General features: G+C 42.8%; 1 protein-coding gene across 1 annotated transcript in view; it reads right to left on the reverse strand.

Annotated features, from left to right (window-relative positions):
* The window catches only part of otofa (otoferlin a), a 91900-nt gene that overhangs the window by 8121 nt on the left and 57566 nt on the right, over window positions 1-26213 (reverse strand). Inside the window, exons 15-43 of the mRNA XM_080790885.1 lie at window positions 25386-25609; window positions 23585-23693; window positions 23016-23205; window positions 21418-21538; window positions 20410-20510; window positions 19786-19876; window positions 19258-19374; window positions 18514-18666; window positions 15961-16153; window positions 14823-14947; window positions 14541-14675; window positions 12988-13149; window positions 11706-11777; window positions 10845-10967; window positions 10301-10462; window positions 9531-9693; window positions 8624-8805; window positions 8279-8308; window positions 8040-8177; window positions 6926-7016; window positions 5658-5812; window positions 5101-5235; window positions 4823-4960; window positions 4563-4690; window positions 3906-4076; window positions 3479-3639; window positions 2932-3074; window positions 2751-2839; window positions 491-589 (exon numbers count right to left, since the gene is read on the reverse strand). Of these exons, the coding sequence (XP_080647011.1) occupies window positions 491-589; window positions 2751-2839; window positions 2932-3074; window positions 3479-3639; window positions 3906-4076; window positions 4563-4690; window positions 4823-4960; window positions 5101-5235; window positions 5658-5812; window positions 6926-7016; window positions 8040-8177; window positions 8279-8308; window positions 8624-8805; window positions 9531-9693; window positions 10301-10462; window positions 10845-10967; window positions 11706-11777; window positions 12988-13149; window positions 14541-14675; window positions 14823-14947; window positions 15961-16153; window positions 18514-18666; window positions 19258-19374; window positions 19786-19876; window positions 20410-20510; window positions 21418-21538; window positions 23016-23205; window positions 23585-23693; window positions 25386-25609 (3901 nt within the window). The remainder of the gene's footprint in view (window positions 1-490; window positions 590-2750; window positions 2840-2931; window positions 3075-3478; window positions 3640-3905; window positions 4077-4562; window positions 4691-4822; window positions 4961-5100; window positions 5236-5657; window positions 5813-6925; window positions 7017-8039; window positions 8178-8278; window positions 8309-8623; window positions 8806-9530; window positions 9694-10300; window positions 10463-10844; window positions 10968-11705; window positions 11778-12987; window positions 13150-14540; window positions 14676-14822; window positions 14948-15960; window positions 16154-18513; window positions 18667-19257; window positions 19375-19785; window positions 19877-20409; window positions 20511-21417; window positions 21539-23015; window positions 23206-23584; window positions 23694-25385; window positions 25610-26213) is intronic.

Here is a 26213-nt window from a genome sequence, read left to right on the forward strand (position 1 = left end):
GGTGTGAAGGTTACGGCGTTGTCAATAGTACAACTGGGGGGAAAGAAGGGAGCTGGCGTGCTGGTTGGATAGCTGAGGCAGGATAAGGGGGAGAGGTAAGAGGGGGATTAAGTACGAGCCATGCGATGGAATCGTGTGTTTACCCCCTGACATAGATGTCAGACATCTTCTCTCCTGTCATGAAACCATCGTCCTCTAGAATTACGTCATCAGTGTTCCAAATAATAACACGAAGCTCAAAGCTAGACAACAGCAGAGCATCGACCGGAAAAGGAGAGAGAGGACGACAGACACACAGACAGGGAGACACAAACAAAATAAAAAACGCACAAACACGCACACACACATTGAAAAAAACAAACAAAAACGGAAAACAAAAACAAAACAGAAAATAATGATTAACGCCAAAATAAAACACGCAGCACGCATACTTCAGCATCACACCCACGGGATGAGGCTATGGCCGCCGCACCCCGTAGTATGTACCTACCCCCTGACAAATATGTCACTGGACTTTTCCCCAGTGAAGTAATCATCGTCCTCCAGTTTTACTTCGTCTGTATTCCAAATAACCACCCTGAGCTCATATCTGGCAAGGGGGGTGGGGGAGGAAGGAACACACACATAGTTGGAACACCTGATTTGTAGCAAATTGAGGGCTGTAGTAGTGAAAGAAATAGACTCGCCGTTATTTGGCCCTGAGGAACAAAACTATAAGTTAAGTTGAAAAACATTCAGTACTTGAATTGCATATGTATTATTTCTCCACATGTTGAGAACCATATTATACATGACCATATGGTCTGGCATATTTAGCTTACTGACTATGACTCATGGAAAACTTGCTGACCATTTTCCACGGCATACTGTAGTTTTGTCATGGTCATTAATTTCAGTGTAGCATGAAAATCAACTTGCAGGGACTTGAAACCTGCTTGAGATAGGTAATACCAGAGCCATTGTAGAGCAAAGGTTGCATAAATGAGGGGTCAGAAAACACTAGAGCTCACATGGTTCATATATTGCGTGCTTCATCAACACCCATTAGGAATGCTTGGAACTATACACTAGTGTTTGGAACTATTGGTAGCACGAATGCAAGTGTTACTTGCCACATTCTTCTTTTTCTTGTCATTATCTCTGAACACAAAACAAATCAACATCAAGTTGGTTGTGATAGTAAATGACTGAATACAGAATGTTATAGGGATATTCTTTGTTTAAATGATCCACCATTGTTGTAAAATAACATGCCCGATTGAATGAATGGCGATAACGCAACTCTTTCCATCTAAATGAATCTGGCTAGTACTAAATTGTTGCTACTATATAGTCTGGCAAAAACCAGCAAACAATACTGTAATCAAACTGTCTGCTAAAGCAACTAACTCCACTTTTTTTTTTTCTTCTTCTTTGTTTTTCCATCTCCTTTAATGTTTTTATATCTGTAAACTGTGAAGCACATTGAGTTGCACTTGCTGTATGAAATGTGCTATACAAATAAAGTTTTGATTGATTGATTGATTGACTACTTGACAATAAATATATATATATTATTATATATATTTTCTAAGTCACAATACCAACTTTGATGAGGCAGTATTGCTTTGTTTTTTATTTCCTGAAAAATGAACATTTAGGAGTTAGCTGGTTTCTGCCCGATAGCAGACATATGCATATGCAAAATAACTGTGTAGTTGTTTGTCTGTAAAAGTAAAGTTAGCATTTTAAGAAAGGGATAATGAACAGTGAGATTGTCCTTACAGGGTGATTCAGCACCCTGACTCAAGGCGGAGGGGTTGAATCACCCTGAAGACATTTATGTCTCATTACACGGCTTGGTTGAATGCTTGATTCTGATTGGTTAATCACTGAATTCAGCTGCTTATTTCTGTATAATGACCAATGAGCTCTATAATAGAAGGCTGTAATCAAAGGCTCAGAGCACCTTAATTTTATGCCGTATCCAACAGCCATGTAAACAAACGCACAATGTAATTTACAGCTAAACATTGCTGTCAAGAATGTTTTTGAACATTTGAAGCGAGAAACGCAGTAACCGAAAATTTATTCTATTCTCCGAGGCGACTGTGTTGCGATGGACGGATGTGGTATAAACACATGGTAAACTTTCATTAGCGTAAGAAAGTAAATACTTTGTTTTGTTGTTACTTTTGGCTCAATGTATTAATTTATTTATTAATAGCCGGGATGATTTACGGCGAGCCGGTCATTGTTTAGAAATTAACCCCTTCTTGACAGGGTTTAATGTCGAGGTTTATTTCTCAACAATGACCGGCTTGCCGTCAATTATGCCTTGCATAACGGCCGCATCACTGTTTCGTTATCCTACTTATTACCAGTACATGGCTACTTGACACAAAGTCAACAAAATGTGTTATTGCTTTCACTAAAGAATATCAATAGTAGGCTATTCATAGAAGCGCTCTGCTATTAATAAATAACAGAGGGCAGAATACTGTAATCTGAATCAAGCATTCAGCCAAGCCGCTTAATAAGCCAGTGGTTTTCAAAGTGGGGGCCACAGTAAACCAATAATAATAATAATAATGAATTGCATTTTTATGGCGCTTTTCTATGCACTACGTGCCTACTCAAAGCGCTTACAATGGTTCATTCATTCATACATTGGGAGGTGAAGCGGCGAACAGTCGACGCCAGCGTCCTCACTTCCCAACCAAGATAGCATAGTACTTCTAATCCCTGATCTCAAACTAATCTGGGCCTACCTTTTTGGTTTTCGTGGCGATATGTCAACAGCAGGCCCAGGGGCAGGCATGTCCATTGGGAACATGTCTACCCACATCTCAACGTGACCCTGTGGAAAACACATAAGAGGAAAAGTCTAGTAACTGTCATCATCACCTCCACTGCTTCGCAACTCAACCCTAGCACCACGTGTCATCCTACCTGTTCGATGCCAGGTTTGTCTGGGTTGAGCAGGGGTCTGGTCTCCACGTGTTCAGGGATGAGCCTACAGCCCACTCTGGGGATCTCCTCCCAGTGATTCAGCACGGTCAGAGCCAGATGCTCCTCTGTGGGCCTCTTCTGACCTACAGCAGGAGATCGGACGTAAAAGAGATGAGAGAACACAGGATAATGGGAGGGAACAGTGTTCCTCAGTGTTTACCATTAATTCATTTGGAACTCTGAAAGTACAACCAAATTCTTTGAGAGACACACATGGGTATTTAGGGGCATGTCTAAATCCACCATTGTCATGGAGGTGCAAACAGCACAGGTATCAGCACTGCATTTGTTTTTACGGATCGTGGCATGATGTTTCTGTCCTAGCTGAAAACGATGTACAAAGTATATACTGCATGGACCTGCAACTGCTAAACGCCCTGACGTACTAGGGAGTGCTAAAATAATGGACGCCTAAGAGATCTTTTGGTTACACTCTCAAAGTAACAGAAGATTTTACTGTCAGGATTTTCTTTCGACAAAGCCTTACCATTTTCATCTTCCATCTCCGTAGGCGCCTGGAACACGCGGTTGGCCACCTTAACCCTGCCCCCGGGCCCATAGTGAGGTCCGTCCACTTTGCCTTCCTTGCACAGTTTAGTCAGGATCTGACTGGGCTTCATTGCATCACGCCACACGTTGTATCCATGGCTAGTGTTAGCAAGTAATGAAGATGTTGTTAATGACCAAAAGAGACAAATGTTTTTGGTTTTCAGAGCAATAAACTGTATTAATTAATTAATTAAAAACGATTTGTCTTCTTATGATCTCGACCTTGTTTGTTAAAGGCACAATTCAGATTTGATATGAATTATTATTCACAGAATTTGATTGGCAGATAGATCAATAGTAGCCTACTCCAACTTCAGCATAAATAAGCATTCTCCCTGGAACAACATATTTTCAGAGGTGCTTACACAGCGTAGGAGGCGGCTATTCCACATGTTGCTCTGTGCTTGCTGTAGAAACGGTTCTCCAGGTCGATCTTAGTCTCTCCTATGAGGTCGTCAGTGCCCACCAGGTCCCAGTCATACACCGACACGGTCAGCATGGACTCCATGGGGAACGTGGCCTCAATGTCAAATGATCTAAACAGAAATATGAATATTGGATATCAAAGAATGAGAAAAGTATGGACAGAGACATCCAGTATAATTCCCCTGATCTCCTTTGAACATATCGGTTTAATGACCATTGACAATGAAGACCAATATACAATATAGTTGAACATTTACATGTACACCGTCCATGTACAATGTACACCATCCATGTGCAATGTACACAGTCCATGTACAATGTACACAGTCCATGTACAATGTACACAGTCCATGTACAATGTACACAGTCCATGAATGACAGAGAAAATGTAAAAATGAAAACAACACAAAACATCTTTTTGTGAAATACTTTTGAAATTAGCTTATTAAAATAGACAAAGTAACAAAACACTGTCTGTAGGAGTGGCTTGGAAGTCATACATTGAACGGTTTATGCAAAACATTAACATGCACAGGGTAATATACCATACTTTATAATAACGTTTAATATTTTTTATATGGCTTATCTGCACTCACTTGCCAAAGACCGGGTTGAGCTGTTTGGAGATGTAATTCTCCTTGTCCTTGACCTCTGACTTGCCAAGTTTAATGGCAACATAGGGATCAGCCTTCCCATTTATATCAGCAGGGTGCAGATCTGTGGCCTGCAATAGAAGAGAATACAATATAGGCTTTCCATTGCTACAATACACTTTAACAGGATTTTAGCTTTGACCTAAAAAATAAACGAACTAATTGGTGGTTTAGAGCTGAAAGCTACTACTCTTACTACTCACCCTGACCACATAGACGCGGACAAGGACTTTGATGGGGTCATTGTGAGGAATGCTCTGGAACATGCCCATGTTAGGATCAAAGCCCACGTCCCTGGTGATCTCCTCAGAAACGGGTAGCTTGTACATACACAGTGACCCCTGCGGTGAGAGGTTGAACAACGTTACAGGGGTTAAAGCAATGGCAGTCACACCATGGTAATCTTGGCTTATGATGAACTAGTCTGGACCAGTTTACAGCCATGGTTTGCATCGTCAGAAACAGAATAGCACAGCTTCACCTTGAACCTTCCAACGATTCTGTCATCATCCAGTGCGTGTTCATCTTCGTCCCCAGCCTTGCCTCGGTACAGGTTGAACGTATGGAGCCAATCCTCGAAGTCACCAAACTCACTGTCCAGCTCCTTGTTGTAGACCTGGATAGTAGGAAAATACAAATACAAAGACTAACTAAAGTATGTACTCTATTTGTGTATCTGTGTGTGCACATTTTTAGTCTTTGCATTTGCCAGCATGTACAATCGGCAGTGGTGGAAAAAGTACTCACATTTTGTACTAATAAAATCCATATAATCCAAATCTACAAAGTAACTAAAGCTGTGAAATAAATGTAGTGGAGTAAAAGTACAATATTTGGATCTGAGATGCAGTGGAGTTGAAGTAAAGGTATTGGATATTGGAAATACTCAAGTAAAGTACAAATAACTCAACACTGTTCTTACGTAAATTTACCTAGTTACTTTCCACCACTGACAATCGCACTGTGTGTGCGTGACTGCGTGTGTGTGTGTGTGTGTGTGTGTGTGTGTGTGTGTGTGTGTGTGAATGACACACTAACCAGTAGCTCGTCCACTTTCGGCTTCACCGGCCGTTTCTCGGCAGTGTCTCCGCTCGTGTGACCGTGGCTTCTCTTCTTGTCCCTGAACATTCTCCTGTCTTTGGTCTTCTCCTTGCTCTTTGTGCCTTTCACAGGGAAGTCATCGAGTTTGATATCTGCCCGAAAGGCCGAGTGGAAGGAAGAAAGGATGGACGGACGGCGGCACCATGGAAACCAGGAGTCATGGAGAGGTGGGACACAGCACACAGGGTAGGACACAGCACTCTGCATGTCAGTCAACATGAAAGCTGACAGGTCTGCCTCTTTGGTGTTCGCTGAGAACACTTCATTACTGTACCTTCTCGTCAAATAGAAAACATAGCTTGACTGGAAAGACCCAAACTGTTCACACCGTGATGTCACCGTTATTATAATAACCGAGTCAGAGTCGTGTTACAACGTGACATCAACTTGTTTAACACTAAAGGATTTAAATGGGGTATATGCGTGTATCACAGAAAGGCGTTAGGCCAAGAGTCATTGTGTGACACTGCATCAGCCAACTTTCATGTGTAGTGCAGCGCTGGGTGAGCGTGCCAACCGCAGGAGCGCTTAGAATGGCAATGATGTGAAGGCTGTGACGTAATGTAAGCGTGGATGGTGTGTGTAGTAGGATGATAAAACAGAAAGCAGGCCAGCAGTGGAGAGAAAGCAGTGAGCACAACGTGCCTTTGCATGCTCGGCGGTAAACATCACATAACACCATCGCAGAATGAAAGATTTCAGAAGCCGTGATAATAGTGCAGGTGCTCGAATGCTGCTCTATGTCACTGCAAGGACTTTCACAGGACCAATGATGTTACTTTAAAGTTTAAACATCTTCTACTTTATCTTGTGAGCTGATGAAATATACTCACTGATTAATTTAACAACACCCAAAATAGAAGTATGCCGATCTCAGGATCCATATATGAATCGTCCATCGTCTATGACACAATGACTTATTAATTATGATATATGGTCAATGTTTCATCCCGATCAGAGCCCCATTGACTTCCATTATAACATTTAAGTTATCTATTGTGAAATCAGCACTGATCTGTCCGACGGTCCAGCAGTTTGCAAAAATAGCTCCTGAAACACTGACAGACAGACAGACAGAAAAATAGATACTCTTCTAGACAGTTTGCCTCTGAGGAGCCATGCTGTGAAAAACATCCTGGGAGATTTTTCCTAATTTTAACAAATACTGTACATGTTTTAGGGTGGAAAAAAATCACGGCACTCACGGCACACAAAACTACCTGCTCCCTCCGCTGCTATCTCTAGGTCTTCTCTCTCCTCTGCCTCGGCCTGGGCAGCCTCCTGGGCCTTCAGGATCTGGAACCCACGGCACACAGAGGTGAGTCAGCTCTGCTTTCAGAATAATATCTGGGACTTGTATAGCGCTTTTCATGGTACTTTCATGGTACGGATTACATGTGTGGGGGCAAGGGGACGGAACATAAGAAAAGGACAACTTTATTAGGAAAAACCAGTAAACGAGTTAAAAACACGTCAGCTTGGGAAGGCTAGTCTACTCTAAACAGGTGGGTTTTCAGTGCAGTTGTGAAGGTAAGGAGGGAGGGTTTTTCACACTCTCACTTATTACAACATACAGGGCAGTGGTGGAAAGTAACATTAGTACATTTATTTAAGTATTGTACTTAAGTGCAATTTAGGGGTACTTTTACTTTACTGTAGTATTTCCAATTTTCAATACTTTTACTTCGATCTACTCCACTACATCTCAGAGGCAAATATTGTACATTTATTTTAAAACTTAAAGTATAGTTACTTTGTAGATTTGTTTAATTATTACAAAATAGCAGATCTATAAGCTCACAATGTGTTTACTTTAAGTACATTTTGATACACAGCATCCCAAGTACATTTAGTTACTGTCGGGCAGAAACCTTGTATCTCCATATTTCTTTTAATAAATGAATTCCCTACTTCTGCATACAAGAGCGCCACGCAAAAGTAGCAAAAATAACTGATCTACAAACTCTCAAGGCATTGCTATGTGACACATTGTGAGCTTGAGATCGGCAATGTTTGCTTTTTTATTTGAACAACTGAATATAAAAAATGACCCGCACACTGCCAGCTTGCACGGTACATGAAGAGATACATTTTGTTCATGATGAAAGAGAAAGTGAAAATGGTTACGTGTGTGACGTGGGTATTTATAAATATTTAACCAATGAAAAGTATTAACAAGATCTTGTGATTAAATATGAACTACAATGACTACGATCAATTGGAGCAACGTTTTTTTGTTTCTGCTGTTCTGCTGTACATTTCACTAAAACACAAACAGAACAGATGGGAACAGATCACAAATAGAATAGAATAACACACCTCCATGAGGGTGTCGATGGAGGCAAAGTATTTGGACCACCAGTCGAGCATGCTCTCATCCAACTCCTCCTCTTCCTCCGCCTCTCCCTTCTTCTTTTTCTTCTTTTTCTTCCTCTCTTTCCCGTTCTCTTCTTCATTCTACCAACAGAGTATTTATTTTCTTATTTTTCCTCCGGTGTATGACACCAACATTTAATGTTTCTATTATGATATACAGCATAATGAGGTTAATTACTTACCATGTCAACCTTAACTACTGCATCAGATGTCTATGGTAGCACAGGGCGTGGTATGGGGCGCAAACACAACAAAACAGATTAATGACAATCATATAAGGGATGACATGCAACGACAACAAGTCAAACAGGTTGGAAAGCCTCGTCAGCGTTGACAACATCACTATACCATTCGCAAAACAAACAAGCAGGCACAAACGCATACGCACACGCGCACACACACACACACACACACACACACACACACACACACACACACACACACACACACACACACACACACACACACACACACACACAGTTAAATGTTACTATGTAAGCACATAAAATCCACAAACACAGGCTTACGGCTTCCAGCTTGACCACCGTGTCCATCTTTCGGACCGAGGACTCTTCATTCTCCATGATGACTGTGAAGTCACCTGCGGGGCGAGAGAGGGTGCGGGACAGGGTGCGGGAATAGAGGCTGTTTGAGGAGCGCGACTGGGAGCCACCATTGGTGAGCACCATGTAGCCATTCATTAGCTTAGCTGGAGAGTGGCCACGGAGGGGAGCGGGGTGAGTTGTCAAGTTTGACAAGGATCGACGAGGAGTGCCGTCAGGAGGAGAAGACAGGACATCATCCAAGGACGTGCAAGAAGGTAACAGTAAGAGGTAGGTATAGGTACAGTATGAAGGGGCAGGAATAGAAGAAGGGATTTATGGAGAATACAGGATAAAGGACGGGTTGAGGGAGATGGTGTGCAGAAAAGGTGGAGAAGTGCAGGAAGCAAGCAGAGAAATCAGAAAAGTCAGTAAAGCCTGAGTTATGCTTAGTCGACCGCGGGTGTCACCGCACCCTACACATTCACAATGCGAATGTGTGTCGCTAGGTATAAATAAATCAGGCATGAGGAATACAGATTCACACTAAAGTGACAGTTCTTGGATAAAATAGCATTTGGAAACATGATTCAACATCTAATTCTTTTTCTCTTTTAGCAAATGGTATTAGACTCAGGTCTGGTACAGGCTGATTTAGAATAAGAAGAAACCTAGAATAATAAAGAATAAACAAATTGTCCTGTAATTGATTCATACAACTCGTGGTACAGTAGATACTGGAAGAATACTAGGAAGAAACTGTGAAATGATCAATTCTGGCTCCCGACATAAGAACTTATAGCTGAAATTCATTAACATTGTTACACTGTTACAAATAAGCTCAGCTCAGTATCAGTAATGCACCGTATAGTGTACAGTATATGTACAGTACCTGTATTGGCCCAGTTGTTGGAAGTCTTGTCTGGGGTGGTGTAGATGAAACGTCTCAGGCTGGTGACAGCATGGGAGCCCACAAGGGTGTAGCGACCAAACGCCCTGCAGTCCACCACCCTGATGTTAAGAGGCGGGTGGAGAAGCTCGTTCTCAGGAAGGTCCTGTGGTCAGAGAGAAGAGGTGGAGCATAGCTCTGGCTTAGGATATCGTTGCTGTCGGCTAGAAACCTCATTAAGTCCAAAACTGTTAACTTTCAGGACTGTTAACTTTCTGTGACACTGTAGTATGACAAAGTAGCATATTAATTTAAAAAGGGAAGAGGTTTCTGTCTGACAACAACAATAGCAGGCTTTGTTTAGAGTTTTAAAAATGACAATTGATTTGGCTGTTCCTGAAGAGCAGCTGGGACCTAAGAGAATTAAGAGCTTTACAGTATTTTAACCACTGTTTGTTGATGAAAAGTCTTAGGATCTCTCTGCACTCCAGTCCCATATGACCAGGCCCATGGTCACAAGCCACACAAAATAGGAGTGTCCAATGGTGTTTTTGTGGCTATTTACTAGATAAATGCATGTTCATTAAGGGGATTAGAGAGCAGAACACACATGGCTGCTCTGAAGTACCATTGGATTTTTAGCGGCGTTTCTCCATCGTTTTTCCGAAAAACACGCCCAGTGTGCAACCACCTTAATTCTTGTCAAACCTATTTTTAAGATTTTTTAACAACATATATTTTTGTTGTTCCAAACAACTATTGGTTGCACTTACCACCTCAAACCACTTGACCAGGGTGCTGAAGTTGGGGTTCTTCTTGTAGTTCTGGATGAGAGCAGATTGGACCCCTCTGCCTGCACACTCTATGTCCACACGAGGCCGGTCCACCTGTGCCAAGTTGACCCTCTTTAGATCCCTCAGGCCCCAAAACAGAACCTGGACCACAGAGGAGATGTTAGCATTAGGGTCAAAATGAGCTCAAAGCTATATTAAAGTCTAACTCATGATGATTAGATGATGTAATGGTGATGTAATGGAAACAAACGGTGCCAACACAAACATCAAACGCCATTAACAATAAAGAGACAATATGACGTAAACGACACATTATGACGTACATTTACCCTTCATTGTCAATGCGTTTACTAAAGCGTTTACTTGAACTAAAGACAAAAGACAAAAAAAGACAATGCATTGGAGCGGCTGCACCGCACAAAAACATAAAAGGATGATATATGGAAATGCAAGGTTGCTACCCGACAGTGATGATATGATATCTAATATAATATAGATGAGATCATGATATGGTTCTTCTCACCTCTATGCGGTAACGACTGAGGACTGGCCGGATGCCCAGGGGCACAGGGAGAATGGGTCCACGCTCTGAGTCCGTTGGTCCTTCTCCTAGGGGAGGAAGCTCTGCCCTGCCTCCTTGACCAACCTGCTCAGAGAGGGAAAGCACAGCAATGTTGTTCCCTCTCTCTCGCTCTCTCTCTAAAATAGTGAAAATAGCAGATCTACAAGCTCACAGCGCATCACACAAAACCAAGTGTCATTTCCATAGTCGCTCTGGATTAAGAGCGTCTGCTAAATGCCTAAATTGTAAATTGTGAATTGACTATTAAGTGGTTAATTCATTGGGTATTTTTGTAAGTTTGCATCCTGGGAAGACGTCAGATTTCTCTGGGAACCCCTGCTCAAAAAAAGAGACTTTTACTCTAGCTGGAAAACAGATAAGAAGGGAAATGTACTGAGGAAGTGAAAGATAAATGACTCGGTTCACGCTTGTCAAATAACATCCTCCCGTCCGGTGACAGAGATAAAAGACCACCACAGACAGATGGATCTTCTCCACTAAGAGAACTAAGCGAGCCGTGCCATTCCATGCTGTGTAATGTATTTCACAGGTTCTGGACTCGGTTTCAGACCGAAGGTCGATAAGGTTATTCAGAACTTAATTTGGTCTCTGCTCAAGTTACCTTTTTACGGCTGTTTGTGTTTTACAATGTACCACTATGTTCTGCCCCTTCAGCCGTGGCTGTGACTAAAACAAATGGAGGGGGCGGGTTTTATGGAAGGTACTCCATTACTTCTCCGTAGTTGGAAAAGAGCCAAGAGTCTGCGATGTGTGACTGGCTTAGAGAGCAGCGGGGGGGCAGACAGAGAGTAAAAAGAGCACCTTGATCTGAGGAACAGCAAAGTTATGGACAGCGATCAGAGCCCGCCTCATCTCCTCCTCATCAAAAGGCATCTGTAGAGAGGAGGAGGAGGAGGAGGAGGAAGGGAGAAGGAGACAGAGGAATGGGATGATGGAAGAGACAGACGTAGGGTAGGAGGGAGGACACAGTGGGAGGAGGCAGGGGGGGTTGATGGCGTCTCACATGAGGGCAGGAGGTGGATGTGTGTGGGGGGGGGGGGGGGGGGGAATGAAGGATAGTACATGAGAAGACAGGTGAGCACACAACAAACGAACAAAGGCAGAGAGAGGCATGAGAGAGAAAGACCCCCTCTTGTGGTCTTGTCAGGATGGTCTGTCTGTTCAACCCTTTTTGGTCCCAAACAAGATATAGCTTGAACACTACCATATGGAATGGGTTGCCATGTAAGGTGCTGAGCACATTCACACTACTGTATGGAATGGGTTGCCATGTAAGGCGCTGAGCACATTCAAGCCCTCCAGAGACAGCTAAACATTTCACTGACCTTTTCTATCCTTCTATCACCACCCTTAGGCTTCAATTTACTTTGTAGCTTTTTCATTTAGGGTTCTTTGTTTGACACTTTAGTTTAATGGTTCTGTCGTTTACACAACGTGTAACAGTGTGTGTGTGTGTGTGTGTGTGTGTGTGTGTGTGTGTGTGTGTGTGTGTGTGTGTTTACTATAGCACTATTGTAGAGGTTAGATGGGTCACTATAGCAACTATAGCAACCACACCAGTGCACAGGTGTAAGTACTGCAGAAGTGGGTTGCTTTCAGCTGGAATTGGGCTCCAGTTGTTCCAATCCCCTGCCAGCAGAGCGCTATGGCACATGTGTAGAATAATACATTGGTGTGTGCGATGTGAATTGTGTGCATTTGTGTGCATTTGTGTGTGTGTGTGTGTGTGTGTGTGTGTGTGTGTGTGTGTGTGTGCGCGCGTGTGTGTGCGTGCGTGCATGTGTGGTGTTCGCGCGCGCGTGTGTGTGTGTATGTGTGTGTGTGTGCGTGTGTCTGTGCGTGTGACTGTGCTTGTGTGACTGTGCATGCATGCCATGTGTGAATCTGTGCATGCATCCATGTTACCTGAATCTGTGCATGCATCCATGAATTTGTGCATGCATCCTTGTTACCTGAATCTGTGCATGCATCCATGAATCTGTGCATGCATCCATGAATCTGTGCATGCATCCATGAATCTGTGCATGCATCCATGAATCTGTGCATGCATCCATGTGTGAATGGGTGCATGCATCCATGTTACCTGCAGAAGCTCGAAGGCGGCCAGCAGGTCTCCTGCCGTGGAGTTCCCTCTGTAGATCTGGTAGTACTCCAGCTGCGGGGGGAACCTCGGAGAGCAATAGCGCTCGTCGCACATCTTAGTGACGGGCTTGGCAAACGCCCGGCCTATGAACTCTGCCTTGCCCTGAGCGCCGCACACATCATGACAGACACCAACCAGCCGGGGGGGACGGGGTGCGGGGGATGGGACGAGACGGGACGGGACAAGGGAAGGGAGTTAGACAAGGGTTTGGGAAAGTGCTGTTTCAAGCGGCGGCCACTAGATGTCAGTGTAAGTCCAAGTGCACGTTTGATGCAGTGATGCTGGCTTTCAACAAGCTCCAAATAACTGGCAAAACAAGCCTCCCAGTCATTACTATTCACTGAGGACTCAGTCAAGTGGTGGCTAACAAAACACACTTAATTTAATTGTATTATGTAAGATGAGGCTCAACTAAATAAATAAGTACAAATTAAATAACTCACAAGCGATGTGGATTTACTAAGAGCCAGCCAACCATGGATACAACTCCAGACGGTTGTATTTACAGTACATAGTAGTACTGTTATGAGGGAGTACTACCACTAATGCTAAAAGAAAAATTGAAAAGGAACATGCAACAGGGCTAAAAAATACAATCTAACGACTGAAAATGTTTGTTAGGCCAGCGTGAAATGACCCCACCACAATAGACCTCTGTTATCTATTGTAAAGTAACAATTAGCACAATATTCATACTGTTCTACAGCCTAAACCAGTTGAAGAAATCGCAGATTGAGGCTTTAACCTTTGACTTTTATGAAATATCCGAGACCATTAGGTCAACATGTAATCAATTCAAACACTTAATCAATTCTATTGATCGTTTGACCGCTTCAAATATTCTTTAATCGTAAAATAACTAATAACCGAAAACAGACGATCTAGATCGGCTATTTTCGGTGTAACATGCTTCCATTGAAGACTTCTATGGAATCCAAAATGACTGAAATGATCAATGGAGACTGAGAACTTTAATCCATGAGAACTTCTACACTACTGGACTTTCACACTCTACTTGGCCAAGAGAGCAGGGCCAGGGGTCAAGGGTGGATGGAAGGGGTGAGGGCAGACATACACACGACAAGCAAGAACAAACACCCTTAGTTTTCAAACGCAAACTAAAAGATAAACATTATCTTCATTAATTTTCAACAATAGAAATAAATACAAGCATTATGTCTATTATCCATCCATCTATAGATGCAAAGAGGCATCTACCCTTCTATCCATGCATCCATCTACGCACCAACCTGTCATCCATCCATCCATCCATCCCTCCTTGCATCCTGCTATCCATCCATTCTTCCATAATAATAATTTGTAAAGTAAAGTCGCTTTACACAAACAGAACAATAAAAACACCTTTATCAGAAGAATAACTAGCAGAAAATCTAAAAACTAAGCATCCATCTACACACCCAAGTGTTATCCATCTCTCTTACTTTGTTCCATCCATCCATCCATCCATCCATCCATCCAGAATAGAAGCATACCACAGTGTCCTGGTCATAGAGCTCCACCACGATGATTGGAGGATCATCTCTCAGCTCGCTGGCCTCGCCATAGAGTTCCACATCATCAAACACTAGCAGCTGGTCCCATGTAGGACACAGAGTCTCACTCAGCACCTGTGGTACACCAACACAAAAACGTCATGCAATTATTATTTTAAACGCTCGTGGACAATACGCTTCACTACTCCTCTTTCTCACAAGCATGGACTTAAACACACACACACACACGCACACATTGTATACAAACACATGTGTCCGTACCTCAGTGACTTGGCTGTGTGTGGAGAAGAAGACCCTGGCGAAGGGGTCCGAAAGTCCACTGCTGTCAGCAGCAAACAGACTGCGGGCCTGGTACATGTGTGCCCTCAGCTGGAATACCTGCTTCACTGTAGCACGCACGCACGCGCACACGAGCACACGCACACACACACACACACACACACACACACACACACACACACACACACACACACACACACACACACACACACACAAACTTAAATCACAGCAAAACAATTTCCTATAAAATACACTACAATAAGTAAAACTGAAGTAAACAATCCATCTAAGCCACATTATTGAACCAGAGGGGGGACAAAAAGGCAGAGAATCCTATGAATAATTTCTTTATCCAAGCGCCCTATTGTATAATAACAGTACTCACCGCACCGGTGCAGTCCCAGATAGTGCATGCCACTAGCCAAAAGTGAATTTCAACGGGAGCAGGATAACAAAAATATATAGATAGTACAGACAGAGAAATAATGGAATAATGGTACACCGTTCTTTCTGCTCCCAAAGTGAATTTGAGTCGTACAACAGTATCAACCTGTCAGGTAAATAAATGTTAAATTAATTAAATGTATACACCTAAGAAAGACAACACAGGTCGAAATGTTGTTCGAGCAAAATTCACTATGGGAGCAGCAAGAACAGTGTGCAGATATTACATTCTTTCTCTCTACCACAGCACTAAGTTAAATTCATCCATTTGTAATCCATTTGCCAATTTTGGGCAACATTTAGGTAGAAGTGGTATCAAAAAGTATGTTTAGATGAAAACAGTCAGGCAAAAATGGGTGTGGCCTATGTGGGGATTTTGATTGGACGACCTGCGGTTCAAAACATGAAGTGGCTTGATATAGCGCCACCATGAGGCCTATTTGAAAATGTCAAGGCAGAGGTTCTCCCATGTCCTACTGGAAGTGCGTGTGCAAAGTTTCACACCAATCGTTCCAAGCAACGGTGCCAAAGACGGAGATTAGCTGCTCACAGACAGAAAGACAGATGGACACGGACGGACGGAGACCAATGGACAAACAGTCCACAGTCTCCCCAGTCCTTCATCCACCCAGCCTGGCGGGGACAATGCACACTCAGGTTTTTCCAGTGAACCTACTGTTATAGACGAGGCTGATAGGAGGAACAGACTGCAGGCCTGGTCCGCTTCTGCCAGCTTTGATCTCTTCAAAGCCGTTGGGCAGACCACTGAGGAAGTCCTTCCTCTGCTTGTTCAAGCCCAGCCAAAGGTAGAGCTCCAGCTTAGCCTGTACCGTCCAGCCCGCAGGTCCAAACCCCTTCTTTCCTGGCAGCTGGGGATGTAACGATTACAATAACAATGAGTGCAATATTAAAAAAGAAAAATTAGGAAAAAGTGATACCTGCTCGTATAAAAAAGGATTACTGGTATGAAAGTGAAGCCAGACATGGCTTAAGCTTAAGTTACTGGCAGTCGTAAGAACTTTTATGAATATAGTATTAACTTATTTGAGCTTGGCCATACATTTATTGCTTGGAATATGAATTTCAATAGGTGTTTCATCTACGTGAGCAGCTTTTAACAAAATAATATAAACCCCCTATTTGATTTGATTTATTTAGAAAAGCAATCATAATACAACATTATAATCAGCGATTCAAGGATTACACAGTAAAGTCCAAAGACCCTACTGTACCTGGATAATAAAGTAGACCTACTGTAACTGTATTGGCTCAATAAAGAATTCGGCATAGTGGGATCGGATGATTATTATGCTAAATTAAAATGAAAAATGTGTATTTATTAAAACAAATGTGACCATCTTGAGGCAGTGTATTTTGCTTTATTTACTGTAGGAGTGAGTAGAGAAAGACAGGGAACTCCGGGTTGGTAGTGCAGCAGGTCTCCACCCAGTTACCAGCACACCCTGAACTATTGTTAATCACAGTGTGGAAAGTGTTGCCACTTGGCTGAAGCTACTGTAGGTGTTGATATCAACCAGTAACAGATGTTGAGGGACGGTGAGATTAACCACATGAACCCTAGTGTCTCAAATCTGTAAGAGATGACAATCTCTTACCAGATTGTCATCTTGAAAATAGCCAATCTACAAGTTATGAGAGGTTACGGGTCCACTGGGTTTCAGTTATACACTCTTAGGCCCTCATTTATCAATCGAGTGTAAAATCTGCCACAGATTCGAGTGCAGGTTTCGTAGTACACCCACGTCGCCACGGCATTTATAAAGTGATCGCAAACAGCTGATCCTTCCATAATTTCGTTCTGACGTTAATAAATGTGACGGCTGAAATCTATCTGGCACGCCCTATGAAATCAAGCCTCGCCCTCGTTTTTGCGACTGAACACATGTTTACGACCTGTGGGAACCATGGAAACCATGGAAAAAAGGTTTCTCCCGTGCCTTGCCCGCCTCACGCACCTCTCTCACACACACACACACACACACACACACACACGCAGAAGCACACGCAACTTGCAAGCCCACTGGTGTCTTGTTAAATAAAGAACGAACACCTGCATGAATTAAATAAAGTTGTAGGCCTACCCTGTCTGTTTTCCTCTCACCTCGCTTGCTTTGCTGTCATGTCCACGCATGCACGCATATACATGACACATCGACATCGCATCGCCATGAATGGAATTAGTTTGTAGGCTGGCCTATATTAATTTTACCCATTCGTGCGCAGTGCACGGCGAAGGCGTGATACTGCGCACTGCTGTGATATTAAAGTCCTGTGGGTGACATGCCTGCATGAGAGATAGGCTATCATGTCGTCAAGGCAGCTCACAATCAACGTTTATGTAGTGATTTGATCATTGATGAACGAATCATAAACATATGGATGAAGGCTTGCCGCTTGCGCTGGTATGTGTTGGCGACGCACGCCGCGGTCCCGTCCTCCCGACCCCCGAAAATGATCTCGCTTTTATCTGAACTGTCAAAACTGTCTAAGCACTTATAAATGGTGAATGATTAAGCCCCTTACGCCTATAGCCTGCTAGTACTTACTACAAATAGGCAAGCTGTATTGTATGCTTGTCATTGTCACTTGGAAATAAAGGCGTGCAGTCCATTCATGCCTTTAAAAAAATAATAATATCATAATCGCATATGCCGCATCACCGTGTCCGCATGCGCTCCAAAATCATCTCACAAGTGCGCTCGCATAACAAGTGTTTGATTAAGCACAAACTAATACATTGTAAACATGTTATATTGTTTTTAATTGCGCGATTTTAATTACTTGTAAAGTTGGAAATCTCTCTTTTGTTTTTTACATACACATACCGTTTTATATTAACATTTTAGGAGTGAAAACATATGTTTAGATGCCTGTGACAGTGTCAGCAGTTCAGACAATGCTGCTCCGCTTGTGTAAGAAAAGAAAAAAATGCGTACGCCAGCTGAGGAGCAAACGTGGATTTTGCACGTTGTCACGTTCAATTTCAAGCGTTGGCGGAAATGGTAAATGTCAAAAATGTCGGCAATTTCGGCGTGCACCCATATTTTGGCGTACGCACGGTTGATAAATGAGGGCCTTAGAGTTATGGGGTCCATGAAATAAATACAAAGTTTGAGAACCACTGGTGTAGAGTTAAAAGGTGGGGACCCTATTACAGGACCCAGGTCAATGAAGGATGTAGGGGTTTAAGGGCTTTACACAACCTTACCCTGAGGAAAACTGCATTGACTTTGCCACAGTCCTTCCCCATCTCCTCGTCCACTATGGAGTACAGGATGTCTTTGGAGGGGATGCGGGCGTAGGCAATACGCTTGTTGTTGCTCATCATCCAGATGAAGACATCTGGGATGCTGTGCTGGGGCTGCGAACATGGAATGGACGAGAGAGTACAGTTATATTCTCAATTGTTGAAGTTATACATTACAACTTTGTGTACTCCTCACCCACCCACCACACACACATCTCATCCTGTCCAGAAAGTGTCTCAACCCGGACACGCCTGAAGCTCTCGCCACCTTATCAATTCTGCTGCTATGATTATTGTACAGTAGTTATCCCTGCCAGGCCCAGCAGCTAATCTCAGGCACCACTGGACAGAACAGCAGGAAGAACATCTGCCCCAATTTCTCAGATAAATGTATGAATCCTTTTTTTTTATAAATATTTAGCCAATCAAAAGTTCTAGCAAGATTTTTGACTAAATAATAACTACATTGCATCCATTATAATAGAGTTATGTTTTCCACTTACTGAAAAGTAACGGTTTTGGACATGCAAGGTCCAACAGCAACGATATGTTACTGTATGTTTATGCTATTAACACAGTTCCTGCCTCTTTTGTCATACGTAGATGTTCTAATCGAAACTATGTCAAATCAAACAGATTCTGTGCGACTTCACTTATGGAAGCAGAGATCTAAAGAAGAAAGACATAACATGCAGTAATCTGTACCTCGTCGGCGAGGAACCGGAGCCGTTGCAGGAAGTTCTGCACCAGCTTCAGCTTGTCTTTGATGGTATTCTTCTTCACCTGAGTGCGAAGCTGCTTGGCCTGCTGGCCCATGTTGTCCTATAAGGAGACAGGAACAAGGGCACCTGGATCAGCCGTTATCTCATGCGATTAGACTTGAGTGCATGAACTCAAGAACGCACGCACGCACGCACGGACACACGCACGCACGCACGCACGGCGCACACACACACACAGAGCGAATGGATTTGACCTACTTAGACTTCAATTCCATCAATTCAGGAGGAGGACTTTTAAATCATGTAAAATCGTTAGCAATAAATTGATTCTCCTGTCCAATCTTGCACCTCATAATTAGGAATGAAGCTGTAATAATATTCAGTGTGTTGAGCTTACATCAGTGTTCCATCCACAAACACACTGACTCAGCTCATTCCCTGCCATCCTCATCTCTCTCTCTCTCTCTCTCTCTCTCTCTCTCTCTCTCTCTCTCTCTCTCTCTCGTCATACCATCTCTCTCATGCAGGACTTGAGCCTTTCTCTGTCCAGTTTGGTCTTGCCTGCGTGGTTACCATCCTTGTTGGCCAGCGTCAGAAAACGACTGCATATGACAGAGGAGAGGAGACAAAGTACACTTAATATTAACAGTAGAGAGACACTTTTCAACATTCAAATCAGATTCCTCCCAGTATTACTGCATGTCCTGATAAGAAAGTTAGATAACCTCCAATATGCCCCCAACATGACATCAGGTGATCACCTGATGAAGGCCGCCTGCGGCCGAAACGTTGTGTCTCATATTATGGTGTTTTAAATAAAAGAAAACACCATTGGAGCAAACCTGTGTGCGGACTCTCTTCTCTTCACTGTACTTACCTTAGTCCAGCACCAGACAGGCACTGGATGTGCGCTAGCCATGCACCTGCTTTTTATACTAGTTAATGTCATGACCCCATGCTCTGCCGTCATTGTAATTCAATATGTAATTCTATATTATATTCTATATATCATTATTTTCTCTTGCACTAATCAATATTGGAATATCTATTATCGGCCCAACTCTACAGCCTAATTATTATACATACGCAAAAGGCATTACATGGACATCATTAAATATATCAGAATATACTGTACCTGCAGCCAACACTCAGCTCCTCCATAACTCCCCTGAGTCTTCTCTCTGGAAAGGTCTTCTCGGTCTTAATGATCTCCTGAACGTCATTCAGACCCTCTTCCTGTGAGAATACAACACATACAGTAGATCGTTTGGATACAATAGCTGCAAAATACCGTTTATGGATATACATTCCACCCCATATTCGAGACTAATTTGGTACTGTGGTGAAAAGCTTTGGAAACATTCATATTATACTGTATATGTGTGAGATTCCTTCTTCTCCTATCTCTATCTTCATGCTGCTGTTCTTATATACAATATTATTATCAATCCACTGTTGGATTGCGACCTTTTGTAATCTCTGCATCATGAGAAAATGAGGGTTTGCCTTCAATGTCATTCTGAGAAGAAGAAAAATGAATGAAAAAAATGAATGAATCTACTGTTGGTACTACAGTAGGTCCTACAAACCCTGAGCCTCTGGCCACTCTGATCAATAAGGTTTTATCTTGTCTTTTTGTTAATGTTCAAGTGTAACCAAATGGACCCATAAAGGTCTATTTGGTTACATTTCTAAACTCAATACTGCAATATAATAATATAATGTACTTGAGTAAAAGTACAAAAGTATTGGCATCAAAATGTACTTGAAGTACCAAAAGTAAAAGTAATCATTGTGCAGAATGTCCCATTTTAAGTAACTAGTAACAAAGCTGTCAAATAAATGTAGTGGAGTAAAAGTACAATATTTGCCTCTGAGATACTGGAGTAGAAGTAAAAGTACTGAAAATTGGAAATACTCCCGTACAGCAAAAATACCTCAAAATGTACTTAACCCATTTTGGGCGGGAACCCCTTTTGGTGTTTAGCTATTGAAAAATAGCTTGTAGGTCTGCTATTTTTGAAAAATCAAAGAACCACTGACAACATATCTTTTTCAGAAAACTGTCAGGATGTAGAAGACATTTTTAGAATCTGATCTCAGGTCAGAATGTACTTAGTGACTTTCCACCAGTGTTACTGACCAGTTTGTCAGCGATCTTGTCCATGATGTTGGAGTTGTACAGTCGTCTCCTCTGGTCCTGCCACCAGCTCTTGATGTAGATACAGGGCTTCTTGCCAAAGTACGGGAGGTGGAAGTAGTTCCTGTGCAGTGCAACCAACAATGAAAAATAAAACTAATGAGCTGGAACACACACAGCCTGAAAGCCACAAAACAGGGCCCTTGTGATGAATTCAAAGTTAGTACAGTCTGAAGAAGTGTGGATTCAATTGATCCCAACTTTTGTTCCTTGGAACGCCCTTCTTCTTTTTTTTTTTGACTTTTTTGTTTATTCAAGATCCAGGGTATACAGTAAATCAAAAGACATATGTGACACACCCATATGAAACATATAAAATATAACAACATATTGTGAGTCCATACACGAAATATTGTGGTAGCATAAAATAAAAATAAGAAAATAAAATAAAAAGTTGCATAGTCCTATGCTAACATGGAAGCGACACTAATACAAACCACATAACCTGAATCAAGTTTTGAAACAAAAACAAGACAAACGTACGGAACGCCCTTCTTATATTTGAGAAAAGCAGAGACCCCCCAAATGTGTGATGTAAAGTAAACCACTTACGCCCTACACACTTCTTGTACGACAAATGGCAAAAATAGCGTTTCCCCATTAATTTGAGTGACTATCATTGTCCTTATTCACATTGTTTACAGCATATTATATTGACTTTAGATAATAGTTATGATTCAGATCGAGGTAATAATGCTGGCCATTGACCTTATGGTAGTGACAGGATGGTGCTTGCCCATGAAATGCACCATGGGAATTGTAGGAACACAGAGAAAGGTCAAAACAGACATAAAGGGGACTATGGATTGCATCATAAATATAGTTGTTGATCTCATTAGCTTTAAACTTCGGATCATTAGTTTTATTAACTGTGAAACACTCAAATTGTTTTGAAGACCACTACAGCGGTTACATGCTGAAACTTAATCGAGCAGCCTATAACAAATTGTTTTCCAACGCAGTGGTTCGCAGTAGAAATGTGGTACGGGGACCCCCCAGGGGTCCTTGAAGGGCTTCCAGGGCCGGTCCCCATCTTAATGACTGTTATATGGTAATTCTGTAACGAATGGAACCCAGGTCCATATTTGGTTCCATTTATACACTTATGGGGTCTGTGGCCTAATTATTTTTGCAACGGAATGGCTGGAAAATGGAAATGAAGAGTTACATAGTACGTGGTGCATGCATAACACTTTCCTTAATGATTATATCTGGTTTCAGTATTAATTTATGATATATTTTCTCTATTATTAAGATTATTTCAACAGTTTGTATTGGGGGTGGGGAGGGGAGCTGGGCGGGGGTCGCGAGACATGGCCAAAGCATTTCCGGGGGTCCCCCAGCCAAAAACGTTGAAAACCCCTGGCCTAATGCATGGTAAACTGGGAGTCCTTGAAATGAAAATCAGACCTGTCTGCACTGATTGGTGCTATGTGTGTGTGAGTGTGAGTGTGTGTGAGTGTGAGTGTGAGTGTGAGTGTGAGTGTGAGTGTGAGTGTGTGAGTGTGTGTGTGTGTGTGTGTGTGTGTGTGTCAAAGGACCTGTCAGTGATGAAGGGCTTCATGAGTGGAGTGGACGACACAGAGACCAGGTCAGCGTCTTCATCTGCCTCGTCCTCACTGCTGTTCTGCATCAGCTCAGACTCCTCCTCCTCATTCTCCCCCGTCTCTTTTCTCTTCTTTTTCGTCGACGCAGACTTACTTATTCCATCTAACTGGTTACCATAGTTACCTGCATGGGGAGAAAATAGTGCAGTTGAGTTACTCAGTCAGTGAAACTATTAGGCCTCATTTCAGAAGTATTTCATCACGCGATGTTCCAGTTGCTACATCAATGTTGTGTTAGATGGTTCGATGAGATACATAAAACTTATTTTTCGGCTTTCTTCAGACAATGTAGCTGCATAGATAATAATAATGACCCTGCTAATGCCTTCTAACTGTGTGAGGTTTCATGGACTAAGTGGCTTAACTGGCCTTAAATATTTTATTAAAGCAGTGGAATTTCACGACCACACAGTAATTACACTAGTTCTTGTTTCTTATTGAGGCGAGTTTAGTTTAGACTAAACTCGCCTCAATAAAAAGAAAGAAAAATAAAGAATACTTACCAATCGTAACTTCAAAGCTGATTTGTTTGTCACCGATCTTCCTGTCAATCATGGTGGCCTCCAAGAAAGAGCCAAACAGAAAGAACTCGTCTACCTTTCCTGTGGCACTCTGAGGGAGAGAATAAGATTGTGGGAGAGAATGAACATTTGGACTGAGTCTTCCCACATAAAAGCCACTTTGTCAAGCAGTTGCTGATGCTTATTATAATGATTATTATTATAATGCTTATTATAATGAGCCCCCACACATGGTGACACAATCACAGATATTATTATTATTATTATTATTAATTATTATTAGGGGTCAAGCTCAAAGGGCGTAGACCCCTTTTGTTTTCGTGTATATATGGTAGAGAGCCGTGAGGATCCCTCAGGAACTGAAGCTCACAGTCATTTGTCAAAAGACCTTTAGATCTCCCGATAAGTAAATTGTTATGATTTGCTCAATCCACTTTTCTGCCTTTTTTGGGCCCCGTCAAAGAATAACCACTCCCCTTGAAATCGCATTTCCATTAATCCGAATGGAGTCTGGACTCTGGTTACGGGACTACAGTGCTGACAATTGGCTGAGCACGGAATGTGATGTATGATAATAAGAGCCCTCCTCACTTCACACGAGTGTGATTTTTGATTTATTACTTGTCAAATCATTTCAGTCATCAATGTTTATATAGCTATAAAGAGTGTGAAAAATTGACATAACAGCTATGTGTCCAAAACGTTGTATCTGTACTGTATGTTTCTGTCTTCATGTGTATAATTCTGTTATTCGGGCTGCAGATGGGATTTGTCACTGACACATAACGTGGATTCACTCATGCCTCCTCCCCGGTATGAAGAGTGAGTGAATCCACGTTATCAGTCTGTCAAAAGCCAGGATAGTTTTTATATTCTTTTGCAAGCCATGGATATGTTTCCTGCCCTGGGAGCCAATCTACTGCAACAAAGGAACTAAAATAAGACGTTTCTCTCCTTTGATACTTCTCCTTCTCTCTTTGATGCTCATTATCTAGAGCCAGTGTAGTGCGAAACGTTAATGCTAAACCTTTTTTCCCTGGTGGATAAAGGATTTGCCATTTATTATCTCTTTTTCTGAAATCCCCCATTTACTCTCCTTCTTGGCAAGATCCTTAACCAGGAGCTGCCCCCAGAGTAGGCTGGTATGAAGGATATAGGTCCCCTGGGCTAGGCATTCACAGCCCGACAGCCAGGCCTACAGTAGTTATTTCCCTAATGAGCAGTTAACAACATAATGTAGAGCAATGGATCGGTACCATCGGACCTTTGATGGCAGACTCAGGCGGATAAAAGGGCAGAACATCCTGAGGCTATGATAAATGACATTAAAGGAAAGCAGTATTGCTTTCACTTTTGATGTCAGAACATGATTTCCACCAGAGGAGAACTTTCTCTCTCCACAACTAGAAACGGAATTCAGAGAAGGTTTGAGTGTGCCTGTGAGGAAATATGAGGTAAACATAGCATAGCCCCATGAGAAATCAGAGTAGGTGTGTTTAATTGCTCTGTTACCATCTCAGGCACTGGCATGGATCATGATATACCAACCAACAAGTATACTGATTAATATATCATAGAGCTACACACACGCACGTGCACACACAGGGCCGAATGCAATTATCTCCTGGTGGAGATTAAAAACAATTGGCAAGATTTTATGACAATAACTTAAGTTTAGTCAATAATGAGTTCCACAATATATATTATACGAGCCAGTTAACGAGCTTGCAAATGCAGTGACCACTCCGCCGCGCGTCCAGCCAAGCCAACGAGTATAGCTCACCTCTGAGATGTTGGCCACGGGTTCCACCTGCACCTCTGTGGAGTTCATGATCTCGGCGTTTGTGACGTCCAGGATCTCCATGGCAACAGAGACCAGGAGGCGGGCCCTGAAGGACACGCCCTCGCCCAGTCCCTCGTTGAGGTCCTGGTGCTCGTCCATCAGGCTGTACTGGCGGGTGGATCCATACATGTTGACCCAGGCTGGGCCCATGGTGGGCAGGAACCCTGCAGGATGGAATAGAGACAGATGATCATACATGTTGACCCAGGCTGGGCCCATGGTGGGCAGGAACCCTGCAGGATGGAAGAGAGACAGATGATGAGGCCCATGGTGGGCAGGAACCCTGCAGGATGGAAGAGAGACAGATGATCATACATGTTGACCCAGGCTGGGCCCATGGTGGGCAGGAACCCTGCAGGATGGAAGAGAGACAGATGATCATACATGTTGACCCAGGCTGGGCCCATGGTGGGCAGGAACCCTGCAGGATGGAAGAGAGACAGATGATCATACATGTTGACCCAGGCTGGGCCCATGGTGGGCAGGAACCCTGCAGGATGGAAGAGAGACAGATGATCATACATGTTGACCCAGGCTGGGCCCATGGTGGGCAGGAACCCTGCAGGATGGAAGAGAGACAGATGATGAGGCACATGGTGGGCAGGAACCCTGCAGGATGGAAGAGAGACAGATGATCATACATGTTGACCCAGGCTGGGCCCATGGTGGGCAGGAACCCTGCAGGATGGAAGAGAGACAGATGATGAGGCCCATGGTGGGCAGGAACCCTGCAGGATGGAAGAGAGACAGATGATCATACATGTTGAC

This window comes from Protomyctophum bolini (genome assembly GCF_963924005.1).
Source record: "Protomyctophum bolini genome assembly, chromosome: 19".
NCBI classification, from domain to species: domain Eukaryota; kingdom Metazoa; phylum Chordata; class Actinopteri; order Myctophiformes; family Myctophidae; genus Protomyctophum; species Protomyctophum bolini.